This window comes from Callorhinchus milii, unplaced genomic scaffold, assembly GCF_018977255.1.
Source record: "Callorhinchus milii isolate IMCB2004 unplaced genomic scaffold, IMCB_Cmil_1.0 Scaffold10, whole genome shotgun sequence".
Taxonomy (NCBI): Eukaryota; Metazoa; Chordata; class Chondrichthyes; order Chimaeriformes; family Callorhinchidae; genus Callorhinchus; species Callorhinchus milii.
In genome coordinates, this window is record NW_024704751.1 from 8,009,695 (window position 1) to 8,036,151 (window position 26,457).

Below are 26,457 nucleotides of genomic sequence, written 5' to 3' on the forward strand. Positions count from 1 at the left end.
GATTGTGGGCATGAATTCTCCATCTCAGTGCCTGTGCGGGTGTGTGATCATTCCACCTGAAGATGAGCTGAAGGAGATGACTTCACATGTGAGATAGAAGAGTTTGGATATAGCTGGTTATAATCCATTCCTGAAGTTTCAATTATAAGATTATTGTGAGATCACAAAGCACAACAGGCCTCAAATAGAGGCATAGTTATTCTTAATGAGCTCTCCCTTTCACTGAAGCAAAACCAAAGGCAGTGAGTCCAACTGGCCACAGCTGGAAGAGGTTATGTGGACACTGGACTCACTTAAAAAACCATTTGGCGCTGCAATGGGAAGATGGTAGGGTTGGTAATCTATAAAGTCAAGATCAAATGGACGCAAAGGCCTTCTCCAGTGCACATCTCTCTTGTGATGTTGTGACCGACTATAATTTTTATATTAAACATCTGGCAACGTGGGGCATTAGAAGAATTGAATTAGACTAACGATGGCTGATGAGATTCTGAGGACTCTGTAATAAGAGTCTTGAGTTGCATTAACAAAACTAGGAGCATCAATCTGTCAAATCTCGCAAGGCTCTGAGACTTAGCTGGAATCAAAGCTTCCTCGATGTCCTAAACTCCTGTCATCCTAAAACTCATTTACCTCAACCCAACTTTGGGATTGTCAAACACCGCATTGACCACGCGTCAGGAAAGGTGGATATCTGTCCCGTGAGTTTAAGCAACCTACCTGGCCAGTGTCCAGCTGGCTCGAGGAGACGTCACCAACTCCAACTGAGTGTCATCACTGATCTTCTGAACAGTGTTGACGGGCCGTGGCTCAATCATATGCTCCACCAGGTTACCGTAGCAACTGATAATGAATAAGGAATCCACCACCGACTGCTTCAATTGATCTGCGGAGAAAATAAAGGGCGACAGCGGTAAAGTGGAGCAATACCCAGCCAAAGCGCGTGTACAGTTCAAGGCGGAATTGCGACAGTAAAATCCTGCAACTGGGCAAAACTGGGCGGAACTCAGTTCGATCGAGGTCTTTGAAATGAGGAGGGGTTTCGATAGGAGTCAATAGGGAGAAATTATCTGAGTCAGTGACCAGAGGGCATCAATTGAAGATGGTTACTAAAGGAGCAGGTGAAGATTAGGAGATTTTTTTTTCACGTACAGAAGAGTTAGGGTACGTAATGTCCTGCCGGGGACATTCTGTGCCGTGGATTTCTATGGCGCCAGGCACAGCCAGTGACGTTTGCCGGCAATTCGTTGATGGTTTTAATAAAAAAAAACGCGCTGCTGAATGAATCCTCACCTTTCTCCCGCTTCAGACCGGGGTTGGTCGTTAACCAGGATCGCGATGAAGCAAAAGTGGCAGCGACGCAGAATTCGCCACCGGCTGCTTTGCTGGGCGAGATCTGCGGGGCCGAGCGGGACTTGCTCTTACTGGAAACCCAAAACAGGAGACTTCAGTGAAGCCCGATCAAATCACGCACCTGCGTTTGCTAGAAGTCGCGCGTTAACCTTTCACAGCATAACATCTGATCTGAACAACACGGAACTTCCGATAGCAAATGCCCCTGTCCTGAGCACGGAAGCGGTTACTCTTCTACCTTGATAAGGCCAAAACATCATCGTAATGTATTTGTATATATACAGAGGCTAAAATACACAGACACGCACACCCAAACTGCGCTGAAGGATGGTCAACAATTATGAAGCAAACAGAAATATCTGGACGGATGGCGAGAGCACGAGATGTCAAGGTTTAAGTGAGTAAGGTCTGGAGTAAGAGCTTCAAGTGTATGACTGGTCGGTCAATACAATCTTGCTCACACGCACTACATAGAAGTGCAGACCTCTCTCTGTGCTTTGGATACCAGTGACATTACTGGTGAGGAATGAGGCTGTTAACTCTTATCTAACATTAGAAACGTAAAGTAACCCACTCAAAGCCTATTAGAGCTTTTTGTTTAAAGTTGAATGCGTTTTGGAATGGGCACGAGTAAAAAAAACAACTAACACTCAGCTAAAAAGGAATCGATCTCTGTTCAGAGGTGGTTGTGGCATCAGAGCTCAAGAAGTAATGCTAGAGGGCTTTGTAATTTTTTTTATAATGATAACTAAGTCTAGCTGTGCGACCACAAATCAGCCAGATTCTTTAATCATACATGAATGAGGTTGAAGTTTTGCCACGCTAGTTTTAGTATTTTTGTTAATAAATTTTTATTGATGTGCTTTGGAGTGTCGGAAGCACATTAAACTTCATCTGCCTGTACTTTGGGTGGATGTTACAGTCGGACAGCAATAACAACAACAAATTACATTTGCGTACCGCCTTTCAAGTCGGGAGGACGTCCCAAAGCGCGAGTAAAATATCTTCTGCGGCTAACCCCACAGTTGTTTTTCGTCAACATGTTTTACAGTGTTTCGACATCACCTCATGGCTGTTTGTGGAATCTTGCTGGGCGCAAAATAGCTGTTGTGTTTGCTCACAAAGCACTCACTACACGTGATAGTAGAGTCCTTTGAGACGTGTCACCGTGATAAGGTGCAATAGAACCTTATTTTACTGAATTCTAAATTTCCTTTTGTGAAACGTATTTGAAATTCGTGGGACTTTCCAAGGGGCTGATCATAGCCTGCGATCAACACTGAAACTATCCGGACCGAGGAGTAAATGATGTTATTAAGACTAAAGGTTAAGCGGGAGTTTTTAGAATAAGGTCACAACAGAAAAGTGATCACAGATGTGTTTCTGAGTCTCACCCATGGACTAGAATGGAAAAGGGTCGACGTCGAATGTTAAAGTGTGAGAATAAAGGCTGAATAAAGAGCAATAAATTACAACTGCTTTTCGACCAATTGACACCTGAGGGTGAGAAGGCAAAGGGCAGAATTGTAATCCTGTTCACTCAGAAAAGCTGTCATACCCACTTTGCCCCAACAGTTACGCATACATATACACTCTGGCCCTGTTATAACATGCTTCACTACAGTGCAAACTCACTTATAACCCTGTGACCCCCGTTAACTGCCCTTGCCCACTCCGTCCCGGTGGCCAGCTTTTTGGGGGCTCAAATAATAATAATAATCCTTGCATTTGATGTAGCGCCTTATCTCGATCTTGGATGGATAATAATATTAATAATCCTTGTGTTCCGCAGAGCCTTTTTCATAACAATAAAAACAATCCTTGCATTTGATATAGCGCTTTTCGCGTCTTCGAGACGTCTCAAAGCGCTTCGCAGAATATATTGTAAAGTGAATCGACTGTGTATTTGCGGACACAAATTCAGTCCACTGTGATATAAAATGTTCAGGCACAAGCTTATGCCAGTGATTCTCCCACTTGCCAGTTCACAATATCAGCCACTTGATCAGAGAAATTTTCAATTTCTGAAAATCAGAGAAAGAAGAACCTTTTCCGTTCCAGTCCATGGCTGAGACTCGGAAACACATCTGTGATCACTTTTCTGTCGTGACCTTACTCTAAAAACTCCCGCTTAACCTTTAGTCTTAATAACATCATTTATTCCTCGATGCGGACAGTTTCAGTGTTGATCGCGGGCTTTAATCACCCTCTCGGAAATTCTTTCCGCCAATTTCAAATATCCATGTCAGGAGAGCACCTCTCAAAGCGCTTCACAGGATTCACTGTATTGTGTAGGCGAATATAAAAGTGAAAAGACTGTGGGACAGTGAGCTGCTCTGACTTTAAGTATGTGTGCGCAGGCCAGTCCCCCTCTGAAGCACACCGAGAGTACGACACAGCGACTCGCAGTAAAGAAACAGGACCAACAGTTATCTTTAGATGATGTGAGCTGTAAGCCACGGGTAGCCCCTGGAGTTGATGCTGCGCGCGACCTGGCTGATTTCTGTGAGAGTCTCTCCAAAATGCACATTAATTAATTAATAAGCGGCATTTCTTACAGCGCTGCCTTCCCGAGTGCATTCCCACTAAACCCCACTGCTCATTAGTTATCGGTCACTTGCTTTCGAGGCCGATGCTTGTCAACATTCCTGCGACGTTTTTATTATTATTATTTCAAAACTCTTAATTTGAAATATAAACAAATGAGAAAGGGGAAGCATTCAGTTTTTAAATTCCTCTGTCCTTCCTTATGGTTTTTCCCAAACAATCACCCGCATTCTGCTCCAACCACTCAAGTCACTCACTGCCAGAGAGTGCGACTGTAGTCTAAGATCAGCAGTGCTGCCTCTCTCCCTGTAGGGAGGTTCCTGGTCTCTCAGTCTGTACTTTTCTCTGATCAAGTGGCTGATATTGTGAACTGGTAAGTGGAGAATCACAGGCATAAGCTTGTGCCTGAACACTTTATATCACGGTGGACTGAAGCCTCAGGTCACTGTGCCAACACAACCACAACACTTTCCGACACGCAGGAAAAATACAATTGCAACAATGGGCAGGCAGCTCGGATCTTTAAAGTGCAGCCCTGCTCTGACAACGTAGGTAAAACACTTCTTTGATGTCAAAAGGTTCATATGGGATCAGCTATTCTTGTCAAAAAGGATTTTGGAAAGGACAAAATAAACATTCAGAGGACTTCAAATTACTGCCTGCAAAATGGTTTGCATGTGGTTCTGATGTTACCGCACTGCACATGTACTTAAAGTCAAAGCCAGCTCGTGGGCAGGGCGACGTTTATGGGAGCTATTTAGAACCTCCTTTCAAATTCTGCAAAATTATACAGTGATATCAAAAATAAAAGCCTATTAATCTGGGATGTTCATGCTATAGTCTCTGCGAGAACATCAAACGCGTTTAATGTCTACCTCAGACATGATCTAATAGCAGCCATTCGTGATGAGCAGCTTGGCTTTTTAACAATACGATGACATGTCACGAGAAAATAACCGCTAACAGATGCACAGAGGGACGCCCAGTCTGACACTACTGCAAAAATCAAACAGACGCGCCGACTGGAGACAGCGCAATCCAATGCAAGTGTTGATATTGTGAGCGTGCATGGTGAACAAGTTAAATCTTAATTCCCTCGAAAAATAACACGAGTGGAAATCGGTCACTCAATCCACGACTGTTTGTGGGGACAGAAGCTGCCGTGTTTCGCCCACAAAATTTGCAGACAATTTACTTTACAGTATATTCTGTGAAGGGCTTTGAGACGTCTCGAAGACGTGATGAGATGCTGTACCGAATGCAAAGAGTATTATTATTATTTTGCAGCAAGTACGGTGTGTTGTGTGTGTGTGAATTTGTGTGTGGTGTAGGCATATGTTGTGTAACTGTGTGTTTAGGAGAAGGTATATCCCTGGTGTTGACTTTCTGGAGAATACCTGCCCGATTCCCTCAATCATATGAAGGACGTTCCCACACAGTACATTTCCTGGAGAGAAAGCCTCTCCCTTATTCTACAAATTGCCTATTGCCAGTGCTGGGACGTGCGGTGCCAGGAAGCAGAAACCAGTCCAGCCCGTGAATTAACTTTAAATGTCAAGTCTCTCCCTGACTTTTCAGCCCTTGAAGGTTTAAGCATGGAAATAATCCCTTAAAAAAATCTACATTGAAAAAACGATTGGGTCACTCAAATCCACGGCTGTTTGTGGGGACGCCGCTGTGCGCAATTGGCTGCCGCATTTCGCCCACAAAAATATACAGTCAATTCGCTTTACAGGATATTTCTGTGAAGCGCTTTGAGACGTCTCGAAGACGTGATAAGGCGCTGTATCAAACGCAGGGATTATTTGACGAGCTGAAGATCATCCTGTTTACAAGTGTCCTCAGCTACAAGTCGATAGGACTTCAGGCCTGTAGTTTGCTGAGGCCATTCCGTCTCGACAGATGACGCAGAATTATGGAAAATTCTCAAATTCAGGTTTAATTTGGAAGTTTTTTTTTGTCGTTATTCTTGTTGTTGGATGTGAAGTGACACATCGGGCATAGATCGGAGCTGAGTAATGCTTTTGTGTCCCTATCTTCTTACCCTCTTACTTTCAAAGAAGCAAGCAGGTTATGCGAGGAATGTTTTTTTTGGGTACAAAAATTACTTTCCTGAAAAAATAACAGTAGCGTTATATTTTTTTTACCGTGGCTCGACTGGTAAAGAGAAGGGAATTTTTCCTGGTGTCCTGGCCAATAATCCCCCCCCCTCCCTCCACCCCGTGTAAACTTGGTGAATCAATTTGCAGTGGTTTGTTTGCGGGATGTTGCTGTGAACAAATTGCCTGCCCTTTTCATCTACAGACTCTGCGGTAAATCCTGTGAAGCGCTTTGAGACGTTTTGCCGACGTGATGAGGCGTATATCAAATGCAAGGATCGTTAATTAATAACAAGGTGACATTTTCGTGTGTTGAGACACCATATCAAATGCAAGGACCATTATTATTGGACATCGCAAACAAACCAGAAGGTGTGAAGTCATCTCTCTCTCTCTCTCTCTCTACATGCAATACAGCTGCAGAAAATAGACAACTGAGGCTCAGTATGACTTTGGCTGCAATGTAAAAACGTTAGCACTGTCCTCAACAGGTTTGGTGGTGATGGGCAGCATGCTGCATAGGATTCTGCGGTTGAAACGCTGCCTGAAGCAATGGAGGCACTTGTAATGACCAACAACAAACTGCACATGGTAATGAAACGGAACCAGAAAAAAAACACTGAGATCGAATGATGAATTTTTAAACAAAAAAATAAAACTGAAGGGATGAGAGTTTACTTGTGACGAGAGTTAAAGGCATCAGATACCAGAAACGCAGGTGGCTTTGTGTTTGGGCAGTTTCGTTCGATGTAAATGGGCAAATGGGCACAGTTTTAAAGGGTTGAATCAGTGGAAATGATCATCACATCAGTCAGTAAAGGTGGGAAGCAAGTGCGATAGAAACATAAAGCCAGATTCTCTCTTTATGGTCATTTTGCCTGTGTTTAAGTTCTTTCTTTCTCGCACCCCCGCCCCCCCACCACCCTCACTCTGTCTCACACTATGCGGGTGAGACAGCAGTCTGTCATTCTCATGGACCCTACAAGACTTAAGAGTATCCTGATGTGAGCTGCCTTCTGGCATTTGCTTCCCTTGTGAGAAAAGGGCATCGAGTCACAGCATCAGAGCAGTCCTACAGATAAATTCACGTCATGGCTGTGTATGGGCGCATCGCTGTTAGCAAATTGGCTGCCGGGTTTTCCAACGAGTGCACAGTTGCTACACTTCGCAGCGATTGCCTGTGAAGAGCTTGGAGATGCTTTAACGTTATTGGCACCGCCTCGAATAAAAGGATTTTTACGCGGGAGGAATGCAGGGTCGGAGTAAGGCGATTCATTCAGCCAGTCAAATGCGACCAGTCTCTAAGCAAGGTACTTGGCCGTTCTAAGCATTTGGCTTGCACGACAGAGGGATTGTCTAAATCTGAGCTAAATTACTGTGGGCCTGTCATCAACCTCAAAAGGATCAAAGGCTAAGTGGACTCCTCAACAGAATTCAACCCCCAAATCTTCTGAGTGATTCATTCCTTGAATCCAGGTCCAAGTCCAGGACTGAATCGACTGAACTCCCCGGGTCATTAAGACTGAGGGGCATTGTGCGGTTTTGAAGAGAAACCGCACACGGACACTCAGCGCGATAGCAATAAAAGGGGGAACCTGGAAGCAAACCCTATTAGGTGCTCTCCTGGGACAGAGCTGGTGCCTGGTGGGGAACAATGCCTCTTCGACCGAGCCTTCGGCCACCCTCCTACCCTACAAACTCATGACCCCCAGCTCGGATCCAAATCCCTGACTGTCCAGCGCCTTGGGACGTCCTCTCGACGTGAAGGGCGCTGTACAAATGTAATTTGTATTTGTTTGAGGGAAAAGACAAGTGACCAGACTGTCATTCTGCTTACGTGGCCAGCCTCCAGTTAAACATTTGCTGGTGATTACCGACACTTATAACGGGTACCAAGAGTTCTGGGATGCTAAGCTGCCTGAGGGGCGCTACATAAATGCAAATTGTTGTTATTTTGGCGCGGCACTGGCGGAGGCCGGCTGATGCGTTACTCAGTCGGTAAACGCCGAGGAATGGATCACTCAGCAGATTGTGGAGAAGAAGCTTTCGGCCGGATGTTCCGATCGGAATGTCCGCCGTGCTTACCCGGGTCTTGACACGCTGTAGAAAATTGTCACTAAACTAAACAGGCGACATTCGTTGTCTGTGGCTTCACACGGCATCACGTAGTCACCGGAAAATTACAGGAGCGGTCAAGTAAAATTTGAGATTGACCAACAATTCTGCTGCTACAAACCGAGTCTGTCACCATCAGCAACTGACCAGAAGAACAACTGGTTTCAATTAAGTCAACTCAGAGCCCAGCTCAGTCGGTTTCACGTCTGCAGTGCCAGTGCCAGTGCTGCCGTGAATGGGTTAACTCACAGAGGGAGAGCCTGGAGCCAATATCTGAGCCTCCGAGGTAGCAGAGCGAATGGCTCGGACATCCAAAGGGGAGGAGGAGGATGGTGTGGGGGAAAGGGGGGGGGGAAGGGAATGGAGGCAACGAGAGCACCGAGAAGCTCTCGAGGCTGTAAAATATCGGGTCGGTTAAAAAAAAAAACCCACTAGTTGTGCCAGAAGTTTGGAGAGAAGGTGTTAAGAGTCCCTGATGTTTTAGATTAGATACAAACTGGATTTTTCAGTTCGCAAGTTGCTACATAAAAAGGGATTAAGCGCTCCTTAACAAATCAATGTCGACATCAAAAACACCACAAAATAGCCACTTCCAGAATCGGCAAATGAAAAGCGACTACAGCAAACGGTTGTTGTATTTTCATGTGTCCTCCTGTAATTTGCACATTCGGTTCCAATTTTGTGTTACTCTTCAATCACGGGCTGCAGCTGTTTCTGGTTGTTTGGTGCCTGTATCTGCAGACGAGTCGGTCCATGCACAGAATTCCGACAATGTGAAATAAATAAGTAAAAAAAAAGAGGAAGCGATGCTGTAACAGAGAGCAGACACAGGCAGACGAGGCATGCTTGACACTGTTTCCGACAACTCACCACGGAGCTTTTAAGGAAAAACATCCCGCCCCAAACAGGTAAGGTCTTCGAGTGAGGGAAAACAAGACACACAAAAAAATAAGAATTAATCCATCAATTAAAAAAAAGTGCCACCTCAAAAAAAAAAGGAACGATTAAAGACGTTTTTTTTCTTCATTTAGAAACAGACTGATTTCAGTTCGCTGGACTTGATTTCTTCCGTTACTGCCGTTGCTTTGCAACGGAAGAGAGGTTGACCAAAAAATCGTGATACCCTTGACAGTGTCTGATGAGTCTTAACGAAACCTTTTTTTTTAAAAAAAGATAACAGGGGTAGTTATCGCGACTTTTTGGTCACCCTGTACATACAGTACGGAAACACAAGGCAACAGTAAAAAGGGTAAAGGGCAACGATTCATCGCCAGGCATCTGCCCCAGCGCTTGCTGGCTCAGTGTGCCCTCTCCTCTATCTGTCGCAGCCACATCTGAAAGTGGTACACGATGAGCTGCTGAATGGAGGAGCATCGTGTTTTGAGTACGAAAGAGACTGCGTCGATGAGAGAGGAGCTGCCGGTTTGTCTAGTCTTCTCAGATAAGGTACGAGGCAGCTGTGTCAATGGCTCGCGCCTCCGCTAAGCACCCGTGACACTGTTAACCTTTTATCCTGCGCGCAATGGACGAAATGGGACCTTTTAATTCCATTTGCTCTTTTTTTTACGCCTTTTGTCCATCCCGCTTTCCTCCCTTCACCCTCGTTCCCGGCTCAAGGTGTTCCCTCTGACACCAGAGATCTTTTGGTGGTGGGGATGGTTCTATCCCGCTAACTGAAAGCAGACTCCATATTCCCCACTGCTCTGCTGTGGTGAGCGGGCGATGGCATAGAGGGAGGGAGGGAGGAAGGAGAGAATCAAACTAGCAACACAATCACAAAGGCAGAATGGTAATTATGACAGCAGCATGCTAAGCAAACCCCCCCCCCCACCCCCACCCACCCCCTCCCGCCCCACCCAACGTTTTCTCACATTCACACTCTCGTCTCACAGTTTAATATCAGGTGCTTATTACTGAGAGGACCTCTCGCCCTTTCAGAAAATACCGTCTTCCACACAAGGGTTCGTTTGAGGACAAGCAATGGGCACCGATAAACCTTCTAAACAATAACGAGCTTGCATTTATATCGCGCTCTTCCCCCCCACCCCACCCCCGGGGTAGCTTTTCGGAGTTAGGTGTTCCCACCGTTTGCTAACACGGCATGTCTTGGGATTGCTGATTTTTAAACACACGGGGTATGAAATCCTCTGTGAACCCGTTCCATCTGAGCCTCAAGCTCTGAAGCATTTTGCCACACGTGTAATCGCGAGTGTCATTTTCGTGGAAATCCTGCCGTCCGGTCAGCGGGAATCTACCTACGGATTTTGTTTTCCGGGAGTTCTATTTAGTTTCTCTACAAAATTTCAGAGAGAGAGAGAGAGAGAGAGCAAAAAAAAATTATCCCTTCTATATTATTTCGCTCAGACATCCGAATCCCATGTTGAGCACAGTGGAAATGATCGTGGAGTCAAGGATAAATGCAATGCAATACAAAATGACATTTGTATAGGCTCTTTCACGTCGGGAGTACGTCCCAAGGCGAAGGAAGTGTCATGTGATCATGGCAGTGAGTGTTATCTCGCTCGCACTGTTGGTCCTCGAAGTCACACGGACATCGTATGAGAACCACAACTCAAGGGGTTTAGTGCAGTTTGGCCCAAGTTCACTTTCACTCCACACTGAAGCATCGAAGTCTCATCTCTCTCTCTCTCTCTCTCTCTCTCTCTCTCGCAGTGTCTTAATCTTGCTCCCTGTGGATCAGAGCCAACAGCAGCAAACTGTCTGGAGTTGGCACTCTCCATTGAAGAGGCCGTAAAGAAGATAAAGAAGGTGGCTGGAATGAAAACTGACATTGACACACCGGTCCAGTGATGTGTGCTTTTCTGAGCCTGCGTTATAATATTAATATGGCTTTTTTTTTTAGAATGGAGAATGCTGAACTCAAGATTTGCCTCACGCCGGATACTCACAACAGATCATAAGTACCCATTAAGCCCAGCTCAGCCCTGGGATCCAACAACACGTCTGACCACTTAGATAACAGGGTTAATTATCAGCGTGTTTTATTTAAATAGAAAATGACGGGAGACCTTGGGGTTATTACAGGGCAGTAAACCCGGCTGAGGTTTCTGCGTAGCCTCAGAAGCACGAGAGCAAAGCTTGTGCCGTTTATAAGTTGCACACGAATCTGTGCGTCGCAGAGGAAAGTGGCTCAACAATCATACAAAGGACAGTTTGCTGACTGTGTGTTCTGTGCACAGTCATCATTTCACTCGCCGCGCCAGGACTGATGAGGTGGTTGCTGGCCGGAAAGATGGAAACAATGTCTGGCGTTTGTTATTTCGGCCTGGTTTAGCAGAAGGGGGCTGGAAACGAGGGAGGGGGGCGGGTGGGATTCCTACATACTCTGGCAATCTCGCATTGAGTAATGTATCTGATTTCTTGCGGTTTTACTTCCAAGAGGGGAGATTAATCCAAATTCAAAGCAGTCTAGTAAGCATTACAAATCCAAGGTCTTGGCTAATATAGTGACTTCCGCCAGATCCTTTCGTTCGCCAGCGGCCTTCTGATTGGCGATATTACAGCCTTGGTTGTTTTAAATCAAAATCTACCTGTTTCCTTCTCCCTGCTCAGTAGCTTAAACCCACTAAGAACGGCAGAGAGAGAGAGAGAGAGAGAGAGAAAGAAAGAGAGAGAACTGCCACTGGTTTTCATTTTAAATTGGCTCAGACGTTTCCTGATGGATGTCATTACAATTTGATTTCACCTTTGTCTCTGCCGTTAATCACCGCCGTATCGAGTTCTTTCTCCAGATGTTTCCATAAACTTTAATCATATAAACTAGTTGTTTACACACCGTTCACTGTGACAAAATATCAAATTAGAACTTCTGCGCGATTAATCATTCGAGAACGACACTGACCGCCCCAGGAGCAAGGAAAGGAAAGGAAAGAAACAGATTGGAGGATACGGGGGGATTTGGGTGGGGGGGGCAGCCTGAAATCAATGTCACCGCACACGAGATGTGGGTGAGCGGACATTCAGCTTTTCGTGTGCTTTAAAGCTTTCTTCTGTTCTTAACTTAGAAAGAGAGAGAAAGAAAGAGAGAGAGAGAGAGAGAGACGTACGCAGGCACAGCCAGCTTTACAGACGAGAGCATTGGAGGGTGGGGGTGGTGGTGGGTGGAGAGGGAGGGGGGGAGCGGATGGGTTTAGGAAGGAGAGTGAGTGAGTGAGCGAGAGAGAGCGAGAGTGAAGCAATAAAATGAAGCAGTCAGTGTGTTGTTGGCAAATTCAGAGTAAAGCCAACTGCAAAAAGACAGAATGATCTGGACGATGCTAAACGAAACGAGTTGTCAGAGAGGAGGGATGGCCAGATTCCTGAACAAAAACCAGCGAACAGCAATGTGGGGCAGGCGGCTCCTATTCGTTCTTCCGTTCTCAAGTGATCTCTCTTCTCGAGCATCAAGTCTCTCACAGGACAGCTTGAGACGTGCCGGGCACCTTGAGGTTCTCGAGGTCCCAGGCAAGGTCCTCACGCCAGGGACCTCGGCGAATAGCTGCGAAGCCGCCTCTGCTTCCAGGGTGCTCAGCGACGAGCCAGTGCAGGCCGGAGCCCTCCCTCACTCCTGCCGCTTGCCGCAAATCCAACTCGCTGCTCGATCCTGAACCTTGCAAACAGGTCCGACCGAGCCTCTCCGCCGGAGCTCGTGTCCGTAAAGGAGGAACGTGTTTGCACGCGGGTCTTGTAGGCCGCAAGCTTGACCTGCATTGGGAACCTTGCTGTCCTTGAAGAGGGATGAGTGCGATCCTTTTGTTGCTGCGCACTGCAGTTGGATAACCGAATGCAGGAACTTTAACGAGGAAGTGTTAGGCGATTGGGTAATGTGGAAGCCTGTTTTTACCTCTGCGATCTGATTTGAAATCCAGCCCAGATGGATAAAAAAGGCTCTCCGCTCTGCCAGCTGTACGGGCTTACGTGAAATGAGCTTTGGGGCATTCACAATCCAGTGCGTAGCAAGCAGCACAAAACTGCCCACAAATCAGCACAAATTGGCAATCTGTCATTGGGGCCATAAGGAAAGGGTGAAGTGTGAAGACATGGGGAAACGATCCCCCACCCCCAGTGCAGTACAGGCGCTCGTCTGAGGTTTGAAGCTAAGACATGTCGAGGCAGAGAAGGGGGGACTTTACATCGAACCCTGTGACACAGTTGATGTGTTTCGCACCGATGTCTTTGAACTGAGACGATGGTAGGGCTGTATTTTGGAAGAATGTGATCATTTGGGCCATTGGATCTTCATCTGAACCACTCTCTGGTAACGTTCCACAGAGTAGGGGGGACAACAACAACAACAACTTGCCCTTATATAGGCTCCTCACACCGGGTAACCCCTCACACAGGACACCTCTGGCACGAGGTGGGGGTTCACTACCAGTACGGCGTGGGGGGGAATGCAATAGAAGCGAGAATCAAAATCATTCCACGTCCCAAACTGTTCTGCTTGTGGCCTTGTTAAAGTAGGATTGCATGCAAACGTCAAATTGTGAACAGAATTCCCATTTGTTTCACTGATACACAAATTGGCATGAAATTAGCCATTTATGATTTAAGCACAAGATACAGCATAGTTGGAGTAATAAATTATTCGATTTAGGCACAGTGGAATCGAGATAAATGCATATCTATTCCAAGTATAAAATTCTATTGTGCCAGTTCTATTACAGCCAGTAAATTGCTGCCAAGATATCTTGGCAAATTAGTTGAACATTTTTTTTACTCCTTAAATCACAATTTAATTTCACTGTAAAAGATTTATTTTGAGGAGATTAGTTTGCAGCTATGTCTGAACTTTTAGTAGGAGGGTGCCAGTTTATCGGGAATATACACATTTCATTCACAGTCCAGTGGTCATATTCTTCAGCAGGCAAGGAAAGGCCTGGGTTGGGGGTTTAGCGGGAGAGAACGAAAAAGGAGGTTAGTTTTTATATCGTTGTGATTCATTTTCAGAATAGGTGTGAACTGGGAGAACTGAGTGGTGCTGGAAGGTTCGTTCATCTGTCAGCCCTGTGTTTGAAACGTTAGTGTACTGATTGCCACTGACCTCCCCAACTCTCTAACTTCTTGGAGGCTACCCTGTGTGATGGGCGCTATATCGATAGAAGTTGTCGTTGTTGTAGCTCTGCAGTTTTAGCTGGTTAGACTCCAGCAGTTAGCCCAACGCACACTCTGGGGACAGCCCCACCCCAGCCCTTGGCTCTTGCCAACCTGCACCTAATAGTTTCCTGGGATTAGGTAAGCAGGGTGCGTCCCTCCTCGGGGAGAGAGAGAGAGAGAGAGAGAGAGAAAGTGCGCATTTCATTCCAGCAATCTATCTGGGATTTCCATGTGTTGGTGGGATGCATGGAATTCTCGGTCTGGCTTTGAGACTCTTAAGCACGGAGATGGACACGCGTTCCCAGACACTCGGCTGGCCAAAAACAGGACCACAGCACCCATCCAAAACAGCTGTTCAAAATAAGAGGATTTTTTTTTATGAGTGGCCTGTACCACACTGACTAGGAGTCAACAACTTACGAGCGAGTGATGTGGGCTCAAGGCACCACGTGCAATAATGTTCCAGGTTGTTCTCTTTGTGCTGTACTTACTGAGAGCATCAAAGCACGTTACAGCTTCCTCTGTCTGTGTGACGGACTGTTTTAACATTGCGGAGGCGGGCTCTGTGAGCTGCTGAAAATGAATCCTCTCCCGGTGCTCAGTGCAGACTCTTGAGATAAGGGGCAGTTGCACAGTCGGATGCTGGGCCGGTTCCAGACCATTCTCACTGCATGAAGTGAAGGCTAAAAGCTGCTCTATCGGAGATGGGGGCTTTGCTTGCAATTTGTCAGCGAGCTATTATCAGCAAGTCTGATTGCTAGGAAATAAAAGGGCTGATGGGAGCCAGTAATGCTCGGAGAGGTCTGGATTAACCAAGGCTGGGAGTAGCACCTGTACTGAGCTCATACACACAGCTTTTGTTCTGGGAGACAGAATGGAAACCATTTAACAAACGCCAACGTGGCATTAAAAGTCCTGCGGCTCAGCACATCCACCCCCGAGAATGAAACGAACATCACATCAACGGAGCCGTTGTAGTTCGTAAAAGGACAAAAAGACAGACGACCAGGTTATGACGTGATGTTTCGGGTTCCGTTAGAAACCATATTATATGCGAATAAACGGCTTTCTGTCCCACTCCGGCACCTGAAGCCGGCTGGAAGCCTAGGTCCACGCCTACACCCACGTGAGCCAACTCACTCGCTAGCCTTGGAACTCCATCCAGCTTCTGTAGAGGAGGTTTCACGGACTGAATGGTCCTCTCCTGATCCGAGGTTCTTACATCGTGCTATCGCTACTTTTCATTAGTATTGTTGTCGTACGTTTTTGCCTAAAGTATAGCAACACTTTCAGAGCTAGAACACAGGGCCACCGCCTGTGTTATAACGTGGTGTTTCGGGGTCCGTTAGAAACCACTCTGAGATGTGTACATAGATCCTTTGTGAAGCATTGGCTCTGTGAAGGTTACTGCTTATGACATTATTATACAGTGCAATTCAAACACGGGACTAAAGACACTGCTGTACTTGCAAATCCTGGGACTGCTGTGTGTGATGTGTGTATGTGTGTGAGAGTGTTTGAGCGTGTGCGACTGTTTGTGTGCACACACGTGCGAATGTGAGAGAGAGATTGTGCGTGAGTTAAGGAGGAGGAGGGGTGAATGACAACACATTGCATTTATATAACGCCTTTCACATCGGGAGGACGTCCCAAGGTGCTGGGCAGTTGAGCGTTTGCACCCGAACTGGGGGTTGGTGTGAATGACCACAAAAGCGGAAAAGAATGAAAGAAACCATTTCCTCCACCTCCTCCTCCTCTTCCTCTCTCCTACCACAATACTGTCAACAAATAAAATCCATTCCTTTATTCATTGCTTTGCCCCAGTCTCATCTCCCCAGCACGCTACCGTCCCACATGGCAGCCTGGGTGCTTTTTGTTGGTATTTCGACTTTTCCAACTGAACATTCAGCTTCTAGAATGCTGATCACACCACCAATATTAACAGGAGCTTATCCTTAATAGCTAATTAAAGATTCCCATTGTATCATTAACCCACAGATTGTTCTGGATAGAGCGTCCTTAAAGTGCCTCATTTTGTTCCCCCCCCCTTTAAACAGCAGCACCTATGTGCAGCCGTATTGGGGAGAGTTTTAGTGTGAAAATGCTCAGTTTTTCGCTGAAGATACTGAAGTAACTCGCAGCAACCTCACTGCCCGTTCCCTGTTCAGTTTTGTTTCTTTAAGTTCTCTTAAACACAGACTAGACGTCAAGTCAAAATGCATTACCCTGTACGTTTGGTGATGGTTCCCAGAGTCATGGGCTGTTTGATCTGTGCGAGCGGCAGCACAATGGTCAGTATTGGGATGGGCGAGAGCCGGGGGTTCCCCAGGTTGTTGTTGGTGAAGCTGTTGTAAGCCTCCTGGTTGCTCAATTTGCCTGAAAAGTAGACAAGAAAAGAATTATTAGCCCAGATGCTGCAACTGACCAATTATTATTAATAATAATAATGATAATAATAATGCTTGCATTCGATATAGCGCCTTATATCAGGGGGTAATAAATCCTTCAAAAAAACAAAACTGGGCATTCAATCCACGACCGTTTGTGAGGACGCTGCTGTGCGCAATTGGCTGTCGCGTTTCGCCCACAAAATATACAGTCGATTCACTTTACAGTCTAATCTCTGAAGCGCTTTGAGGCGTCTCAAAGACGTGATAAGGCGCTATATCAAATGCGAGGATTATTACTGTCACGCCTTCGAGACGTCTCAAAGCGCTTCACAGGATATGCTGTAAAGTGTCACGACTGTGTATTTTGTGGGGGAAAGAAAAAAGCCATTTTAACAGGAAAATCCTGGAGAGCTTTTTGTTTGGAATCTAATTGCAAAACCTATGTGGGAAACCCTTCTTTTTTGTTTATAAAAACAATCTTTTCAGCTTGCCTTCTGCTCTACCCTTTTAAAACGCATCTCAAACGGAGGAGAGAGTGCTTTAAATGCTCCGAGTTGAATAGGCTTAAAGCTGTATTCATCCGGGCGTGCAGAGTTGCTTCATTCCTGGCATCGGTGAGGATTTATATTAATACCCAGCATGACTGCAACATCAATACCTTCACAGTGTCACCGTTTGTCAATGTAAATCACAGCTACGTGAAGAGAGCGCAGGGGACATTTACTGTACAAACCCACTCAGCAATCTGCATGTGACCTCCAGGAATCTTCCCTGTTCTGATCAATCACGTCACATCACGTCACATCACACAGCGACACAGAGACAAAATTCGGGGAAAACACAAACGTTCAGACCTTAAACGTTTGACCCACCAAAGGGTTAATTAAGTTCGTGGTGAATTTTTTTTTAAAAAAAATCTCCATCCTTGGGTTAGGAAAGCGCCTGAATAGAAAGTCCAACGCAGATGTTCATTGTCCCAAAGGCTAGTTATCTTTAGCTTCTTAAGAGACTCTCAGGAAGGAAGAAGGAACATGCAACTCGAACCACAGTAATATAATATCTATTGTGTTACGGTACGAAGGGTTATTTTAGAGAGAGGACTGGAATGGAAAGGTGGCCGATCTCTTATAGTTGTCAAGAAGAAAATAACTTTTCCACCAACTTACAATAAGTTTTTTTTAAAACAAAAGTTAAATGAAAACAATGACTATTTTTTTCCCCAAATAACCAATTAACGAGAGCAGTGAGGAAGGAGTGAGTACGCTCAGGAAATGCAACACGTCTAAGTCCTGACAAAAGTACCACTCATTTACCAAGACATTTTTATGCCTGGATCAGGATAGATATAGACATGAAATATGTCTACAGCTATAGTATGAAATAATAACTGTTCTGGAGAATGAATACCTCAGGCCATTTAATCATTGAATCTGCAGATTGAATCTAAATGAAAACAGGAAAATTGAACGTTATTACAACTTACAAAACATATTTCATGTTAACATGTGCGTTTGCAATGAGTCTTCATGTCGGTGTGTGTACGTCAGCCTGGCTCAGTTGGTAGCACTTTCGTTTCGGAGTCCGAGATTTGTTGGGTTCAAGCCCCTCATTGGGATTTGGAACTCGCATTGTCTAAGACGACACTCCAATGTAGTGACGGGACATGTTGCATTGTTGGAGGTGCCGTCATTCGGATGAAACGTTATATCGAGGTCCGGCCAGCGCCTGCTCGGGTGGATGTTAAAGATCCCGGGGCGCTATTCGAAAAGCAAAGGGAGTTTCTCTCCCCCAGTGTCCTGGCCAACAATCCCCCAAATAAAATACTGTCACTCACTTCATTGCTGTTTGTGGGACACTGCTGTATGCAAACTGTCTGCTGCATCTTTAACAGCCACCAGAACAGACAGCCGGTACTTCACTGGAGTGTCAGCCTAGACTGTGAGCTCAAAGTCCCAGCTTGAACCTACATATCCTTCTAGCAGTGAGCCAGGCAGACACGCTATATAAATGTTGTTGCAATGGCAGGTGATTCCAGCCTTGTGTTGTAAAACACTGGGCTGTAGGAGGTCCAAAAGGCTTAGTGAAGTGAAGGGTTCCGCAGTTTGAGGTTCTGTGAAAGACCGAGTTAGAGTAGGCTTTGCATTTTTATTCCAATAGGACCCAGATAGGTAGGCGGAGGAGTGTCTGTTGGAATTAATAATAATCCTTTCATTTGGTACAGCGCCTTTCATGTCAAGAGAGCGTCTCAAAGCACTTGACAGGATTTACTGTCTAGTGGAGTGACTGTATATGTGTAGGTAATCAAGGCAGCCAATTTGCCCACAAACAACCATGAGGTGAATGACCAATTTTAGCTGTGGGAGCAGAACACCGGAAGAAACTCCCTTCTCTTTTCAAAGAGTTTCATGGGATCTTTAACGCTCCCCTGTACTGCCCTGGAGTGTCAGCAGACTTTGACTCAACGGAATGATTTAAATGATTCAATCCAATTCGTGCCCCATCACATGGGGAGTGATTGAGAAGGCTTTGGTCCATCGAAATTCTACAAATTCTACAGTGAACCGAAAAGTGTCTGTACCCAGATTAGGTTATTGATTAAAGCTTTGTGTTTACCCCGCGCTCGTTGCAACAACCTTAAACAGCAAAGGATGTTAAGTCCTGAATGGGTCAAGAAAGAAGTATAAAATTGATCAGGACTTCTTAAAAAAAAATGCAGTGGTCCAAAGTTTGATCAGCTTTACTGAGTTAGCAGATCTTAACAGGGCAGAAGTTATTGTTTTGCAATTGGCGCTTGGAGCCTGGGTTAGGGTAGAGCTGGCATTCCTGCCCCTGATCGCTAGCCAGAGATGCCACCTGCTAGAAGGTGTGTGTGTGGGGGGGGTGGGGGGGTGGGGGTGATACCTGGTGAGGCCAGGCTGACAGTGTGATAGATAGCCTGCCAACGCTCATTGTCTGGGCTCACCAATGAAGTCACGTAGTAGGCAAGATAGTGTCTGAACCTGAGCACAAAGCAGCACCTTCAGGAGAGGGTGAAATTGGAATAATAATAATAATAATCCTTGCATTTGATACGACGCCTTATCACGTCTTCTAGACGTCTCAAAGCGCTTCACAGGATACACAGTAAAGTGAATTGACTGTATGTTTTGTGGGCGAAGCGCAGCAGCCAATTGTGCACAGCAGCGTCCCCCACAAACAGTGAATGAGGAAATTGGCAAAAAAAGGCAAAATAATGTCCAAATACAGATGTATTATTTTAACTGCAGACTGCAGGCTTTAATTAGACACTGGGTTTTGATCCCCAAACTAATATTTCAATCTTGAGCTATTTAACTGGATTGTTAGTACTTTATGCCAGGCTTTTCCTATTGAAACTGGAGTGAGATTTTGTCCACAAGTGGTAACCTTTAAAGAAATGTAACTTCAAACAATTCTGAGGAATGTAACAATTCAAGAAAGCTCTGAAATCATCTCATTGTAAAAGAAGGGAACACAATACAATCTGATCCTTCATAAAATCAGATTTGATGGTTTTCTGCTGATTTCTGTGCAGTTTCAGATTTGTGTTATTTCAGGCAAAAAGGAAACTGCAATTTATAAAGGAGCAAATGGCAGGGCCAGTGAAAGGCGAGAAAACAAAGGCAGGGAAATCGATAAAGAAAATGAGTCTGGTGAAAATAGAATCAAAGTGTTCAAAATAGACATTCAACAGTGAATTAAATGGTTTGGAAACTCCTTTTCTTTGTTGTGACAATAGCCCGAAATGCTGCCTTTGTCCTTTACAAAAGGGAAGGCACATTAAGGATTAGGCTCCTAAATAACGAAAGGCTTCTGTGTAGACACTGTGCAAATCCCAGATCAAATCCGCTCTGCGCCGAACTGAAGAGGGTTCTTAACATTTCAAAACAGCTACACACCCCCCAGAGCAGCCACCCTTTTGTCAGGAAGAATAACAACAAGAAAAAGGTTCTCAAAGGAAACAGGAGACAACACAGACAATGATGCTTCAAATGCAGTAAAGGTAGTAAAGAGGGGAAACTCTTAACGAATTTAGCATGCCTATAAAGACCTAACTTCAGCTTTTCTCACCACCTCTTATCCGAGCTTAGAGAACCGCATTTCTATTCAACTTTGCGGCAAAATAACGTTAACAACCTGCCCCTTTATCAGAGCACCACTATAGATGTTTGCTGGTCGCTCTCTGCTAACAAGCCACCAGTTTTGGCATCCGCGTCAAGTGTTACAAGAGACACAAAAAAGGTTTGCACAGGATGGGTACGGCTTACACAGGGGTTATTAATTAAGAACATAAAAATTTGCTGGGCAAAAGAAGACCAAGGACCATCTAGTTCGCCTTCCACCAGTCGTTTGTCATGCCATTGTCCCCAAAACTTTTCTGTATCTATCCCGAGATATTATTTTCTGGAAGAAATCTTTTTGATAGGATCACCGGAAAAAATTCAAGCAAACAGTATTGCAGAAACTACTCAGAGCTACCTGAGCACAGTGAAGTTTCACTACAGTAACTTACTTGCTGTAGGAAGTGGTAAAGAACAGGGTTAAAGTGTGGAAAGGTGCCAGGGAATTTATTCATTACAATTCCGAGTGGCTGGAAAGAGGTGTTTAAAAACAGAAACTCTCTGAATGTAAAACAGTCAATCTTACACAGGATTGCGTTATTTATAAGGTCCCACAGTGGTCTGTAAAAGAAAGGAATTCTGTGAAAAATAAAACCTGCATTAAATTTTTTAATATTAAGAATTAAGTTGCACTTTTTTGGGGGCCAAACTCAAAGCAGCAGGAGATTCCTAGCCACAGATGCTCTCTGTCACTGCCAGATCAGGCACACTACACTACCTCTGTCTGTCGTTCTTCTGTCCTGACATCACATGCTGACTGGCAACAACACATAAGTACTGAGGGTGAAGGCAGGTCAATAATCCCCTCGATAAAATCAGTCATTCACTTCCTGTGTGGCATTGCTGTGCACAAATAGGCTGCCACGTTCACCAAATACAGTCAGTATATATTATAGTTTATACTGTGAAGCGCTTTGAGATGTCTCAATGACGTGTTAAGGTGCTATATTTTACTACTCATAAAATTGAGCTGTAAGAACTACTTTTCAGATGGTACTTCTGATTACTCTCCATAGATTTGTATTTCTCCTTCTCCGATCCAGTTCCCTCACACACAGCCAGCAGGCACCTATAATAATAATCATAATAATAATACCAATAGTAACCCTCGCATTTGATACAGCGCCTTATCACGTCTTCCAGACGTCTCAAAGAGCTTCACAGGATACACTGTAAAGTGGATTGACTGTATATTTTGTGGGTGAAACGCGGCAGCCAATTGCGCACAGCAGCGTCCCCACAAACAGTCGTGGAGTGAGCGACCAATTTATTATTATTATAATTTTTTTTGAAGGAATTATTAGCCCCGGAAAAGCGAGCCGCCAATCGAATAACAACCGGGTTCCCAGTTACTGCGACTCACGTCACTTCCCAGTGTTGGCTCGCCCTCCGATTCCCCTCCCTCTTGGGATCGTGTCTCACCTACGCAGCTGGGCTGCGTTTGGAAACTTGGCACGTTTGACATCGCAGAAAATCTACCTACGCAATCCACAGTGCGAGTGTGAAGCCCCAGAGCGTTGCTAGCAATTCGTCACTGTAACAACACCCAAAATAAAAGAGCCTACAGCACCTTTACCACAGCGCCACACCAGTGTTCCAGCACATCAGCTCCTGCACTGACACCCTGGTTCTAAATGAAACGACATTCATTTAAGTGTTTATCCACGTTTTACCGAAGGGACATGTGTGTATGAATCAGAGCAGGGGAAGCATACCAAGCGAATGTCACTTTAAAGTCGCCGACGTTGAACGGAGGACGCCCTTAGTTGCAGGCGTCATTCAACACTTCCCTCGAGCGGGCTACTGCGCATTCAAACCCTGGAATTTCCCCAACTCTCTCACTGAATCACCAGCCCACCGACTCCCTGGGACCATCTCTCCACAGGGAGCAACCTGCAACGAGCTACACCCCGCACTAACAGGGTGAAGCCAGGCCACCCACCCGTAGGCTTCAATCCTCTTTCGATTGAGAATGGCCGACAATCTACCTGCTTGTAACGTACAGTAGTGATATATATATAAATACACAGCAACACTTTTGGTCATTGGTAACTTGCATGGGCTGGGAGGGGGGTGTGGGGGCTATGATGGCTTGAGCATCCATCAATTGCTGAGAGCACCACACTGGGTAGATACTCAGTAATATTCTTTAATCTGCTGCCAAATAGCCGACCGCATGAACCCAAGATTAAAAAAATCTGCTGCGTTCTGTTGCCTCAAATACGATCGTTCAGACCAAACAAACTCGCTGAAGTAGATGTCACTGAGCTGCAGCCAGATGTTCAAATAAAATCTAGGAACATGTTCCACCGGTGAAACTCTAACTCTTTGCGTTGGTCCTCATCCATCACAGAGAACCCTGTAAGTTGTTGTAAGCCTCAGTGCTGAAGGTATTACTGTATTACTAGCTCGGTACAGACACACACACACACACACAGTACTGGCTCTTGTCCTTTCAAGCTGTGAGTTCCTCTTGAAGAACCGCGCAGTCAGTAAAGACATTAAGTCGTCCTGTTTAAAGCTCACGGGCGCAGATACGATGCCTCGCGGTGCTCGCATCCTCGACTCTGCCCCTCGCGAGGGCCTGTGAGCTGCGGATCCGATCCATGGAAGAACAGCTGGACAGCTGTGTATCGCTGCCTTTCAGGAAACCCTTGCATATACCCCACCTCCACACTGTTAACGGACAGAATCTAGTAAATCAACTCCCATTTCCCATTTAAAATCTGTATTTGGGATTAAATGTATACATTACAGTACTTGATTAATAGTATGCACCTGGGGCTGTACTTTTCAGTAAGTTTGCATTATGCCCCACCAGGGAATAGAGTGATATTAATATTTCTGCATGCAAAACATATTCCTGGGATTTCCCCCTCTCCCCCTCTCCACTCCCCCTCCATTCCCCCAGATATTTTGTGTGTGTGTGTATATGGGGCGGGGGGGGGGGGGGGGGGGGGGGGGGCGGTGGGGGAGACACAAAAAAATAAGCTGGAAGGAATAAGAAATTTTCCTTTTTTTTATATGAAGTTAAATAAATTAAATTAAGGAGAGAAAAGGAAAAGGAAGTAACAATGTCTTGCCTCTCCGCCAGGGAAGGGGGGAAGCTTTCTGAAGACTGTCACGTTGAGATCAGCAACCAGCCCCTGTGTATTCCCAGCCCGGTGATCGTTAAAGCACTCACTTCCAGAAAAAAAGAGGGAGGAAAGAGAGCGCCGGAGAAACAAAATCCCAGCAGAGAGAGTGAAAACAAATTAAACGAGCCATTATAAAATGCAGATGCTGTAAAGAAAATAAACCTGGCAAGATTTACTGTTTTTTGCAGGGATCAGGCATCTTTGGAAAAGACATCAGCAGTTACTCCCAGATAATACCATTCCAAGGCTAACTCTCTCTATATCCAGCACTCTCTTCCTCCTCTCGTAATATCTGTAAGCTCATTTATTCACTGTCGGGGAAAGAGGTCGACAAGAGAGAAAATGGCAATGAGCCAGGCCCTTCCGAACAAAGGCACAGCGGCTAAGTGAAAAGCATTTAAACTTTCCAACTTTCAGGCGTGTCAGGGTATCCGAAAGATTCTGAATTCCAGGCCTGATGGCGATGGGTTTAGTATTTTATTAATACCTGATTTTAACGTACGATAGCTGGTATTTATATCGGCGGAGTAAATGTCCCTGAGCGCTGAGAACGTTATCGGAATAAGGCTCTTCAACACTGATGTTGCTCAACAGCTTTAGATCTCTCCTTTTCCCGCTCTGTGGGCACCTCTACGTTCGTCAAGTGCTTTGAGCAACTATCGAAATGCAAGATGCAAGTCACGAAAGCAGCAGAATAGTGGAATATAGGAACAGGAGGAGGCCATTCAGCCCCTCGAGCCTGTTCTGATATTCTACAAAATCATGGCTACTCTGTACCTCAACTGCATGTAGCTCACAAGCGCAAAGGCAGTGACATCAGAAGCGATGTGACAATGATAGGATCCAAAGCCTTTCATTCAAAGGGATGGATCACCTTTCCATCCCTACTTATGGAACAGTGAATGATTGACAGTCACAGGGCAATAATTTGACTGATCGCAAACACAAGAGTGGATCTCAAGCTCTTAATAAACATCAGCGAAAGCGCAAGATAGAACGATGGCCTTAAACTCGCTCACAGTCGAGTAGTTTCGTTCTTAAATATGGTTTCATGATTTGCAGAGTTATGTGTTTGGGCAGACTGAACACAGTGCAGGCAGGACATTGCCAACTACTCAGCTTCTACTTCACCATATATTGTTACCTCTTGGTTTTCAGCAGCATATTACTTACTACACATCACATGCTCTTACGCTAATGCACTCTCAAAACCATACACAGGATCAGTCAGGTTTAAACAAGACATCAACTATTGGGGCAAGTCTCCAACTTTTCAGTAGCACAGCACTCTTGTTAGACGAGAGGTAGACAGATACTTGGCCAGTAGAGGTATTAAGGGATGCTGAAAATGGGATCAAAAGATCTGCCAACATCTAACAAATTGGTGGAAGAGGCTCGATGGGCTGAATTGCCTTCTCCTGTTCTTGTTCCTCCCTATGTTGCTCTCTAACCAAAGTACGTGAGATTTGAACGCAATTGGCTGCCACATTTCACTCACAAAATATGCAGTCGGTTCACTTTGCAGTATATTCTGTGAAGCGCTTTGAGACGTCTCGAAGACGTGATAAGGCGCTGTATCAAATGTAAGAATTATTGTTACTATTATTATTATTGATAGCAGCAGGGCAATTCTACCACAGGCAGTAAGCATGCTGTAATCACTGGGTAAACAGCAATGAATCTTGCACCTCGTCACACCAGGGGATCAGCTTGCTATTATCATTACAGCAGAACCCACACCTCGTTCCTAACATAGTAACTGCCAAAGGGATTCTGGTAATATTAACAACATGCTTAAACTGTGCATTGTCTGGCAGCTGTTTGCAAACTTTTCCCTCCTTTGTCAATTGAGATACAAACACAAATGGCAGCAACAGAACATTTTAACCGGGAATCAAAGCCAGGATCTGGCTAAATGCAACACAATGGTACCAGATGGTACCATTTACCTGGATGATACCAGAAATGAGGGACTTCAGTTAAGAGGAGAGGTTAGAGAAGCCAGGCTTATTCTCCTTGGAGCAGAGAAGGTTAAGAGGAGACTTAATAGAAGTTTTCAAAATTATGAGGTGATTCGATAGGGTGAACAAGGAGAAACTATTCCCACTGGCGGGTGGGCCCGTAACCCGAGGATACCGATTTAAAATAGTTGTTAAAAAAAACAGAGGGGAAGTGAGGAGAAATGTGTCCACACAGCGAGTTTTGGGGGATCTGGAATGCATTGCCTGAAAGGGTGGTGGAAGCCAACTCAATAACAATGTTTAAGAGAGAAGCAGATAATTGTTTGGGAAGGACAAGTTTGCAGGGCTATGGGGAGAGCGCGGGGGAGTGGGATTGATTTGGAAGCTCTTTCCAAACAGCCGGAACAGACAGGATGAGCCGAATGGCCTCCTTCTGTGCTGTATAATTCAATGATTCCATGAATGCAAATCGACATCAAATACAAAACAATCGTACAAAGCGCAATCTCTGGAGGATTTCTGGATCAGGTGGCTTTTGTAATCGCGGGCAATAGTGAGTTCATCAGGGGAACCACTTGAGAGTTACAGGCCACGTTCGGTCGCTGGCTTGCGCCAAGTTA

At 45.3% G+C, this 26,457-nt stretch overlaps 1 protein-coding gene across 1 annotated transcript in view; it reads right to left on the reverse strand.

Moving 5' to 3' along the window:
* The window catches only part of bcas3 (BCAS3 microtubule associated cell migration factor), a 308,857-nt gene that overhangs the window by 157,784 nt on the left and 124,616 nt on the right, over positions 1 to 26,457 (reverse strand). The window contains exons 16-19 of the mRNA XM_007896549.2: positions 16,436 to 16,586; positions 8,985 to 9,029; positions 1,294 to 1,424; positions 721 to 886 (exon numbers count right to left, since the gene is read on the reverse strand). Of these exons, the coding sequence (XP_007894740.1) occupies positions 721 to 886; positions 1,294 to 1,424; positions 8,985 to 9,029; positions 16,436 to 16,586 (493 nt within the window). The remainder of the gene's footprint in view (positions 1 to 720; positions 887 to 1,293; positions 1,425 to 8,984; positions 9,030 to 16,435; positions 16,587 to 26,457) is intronic.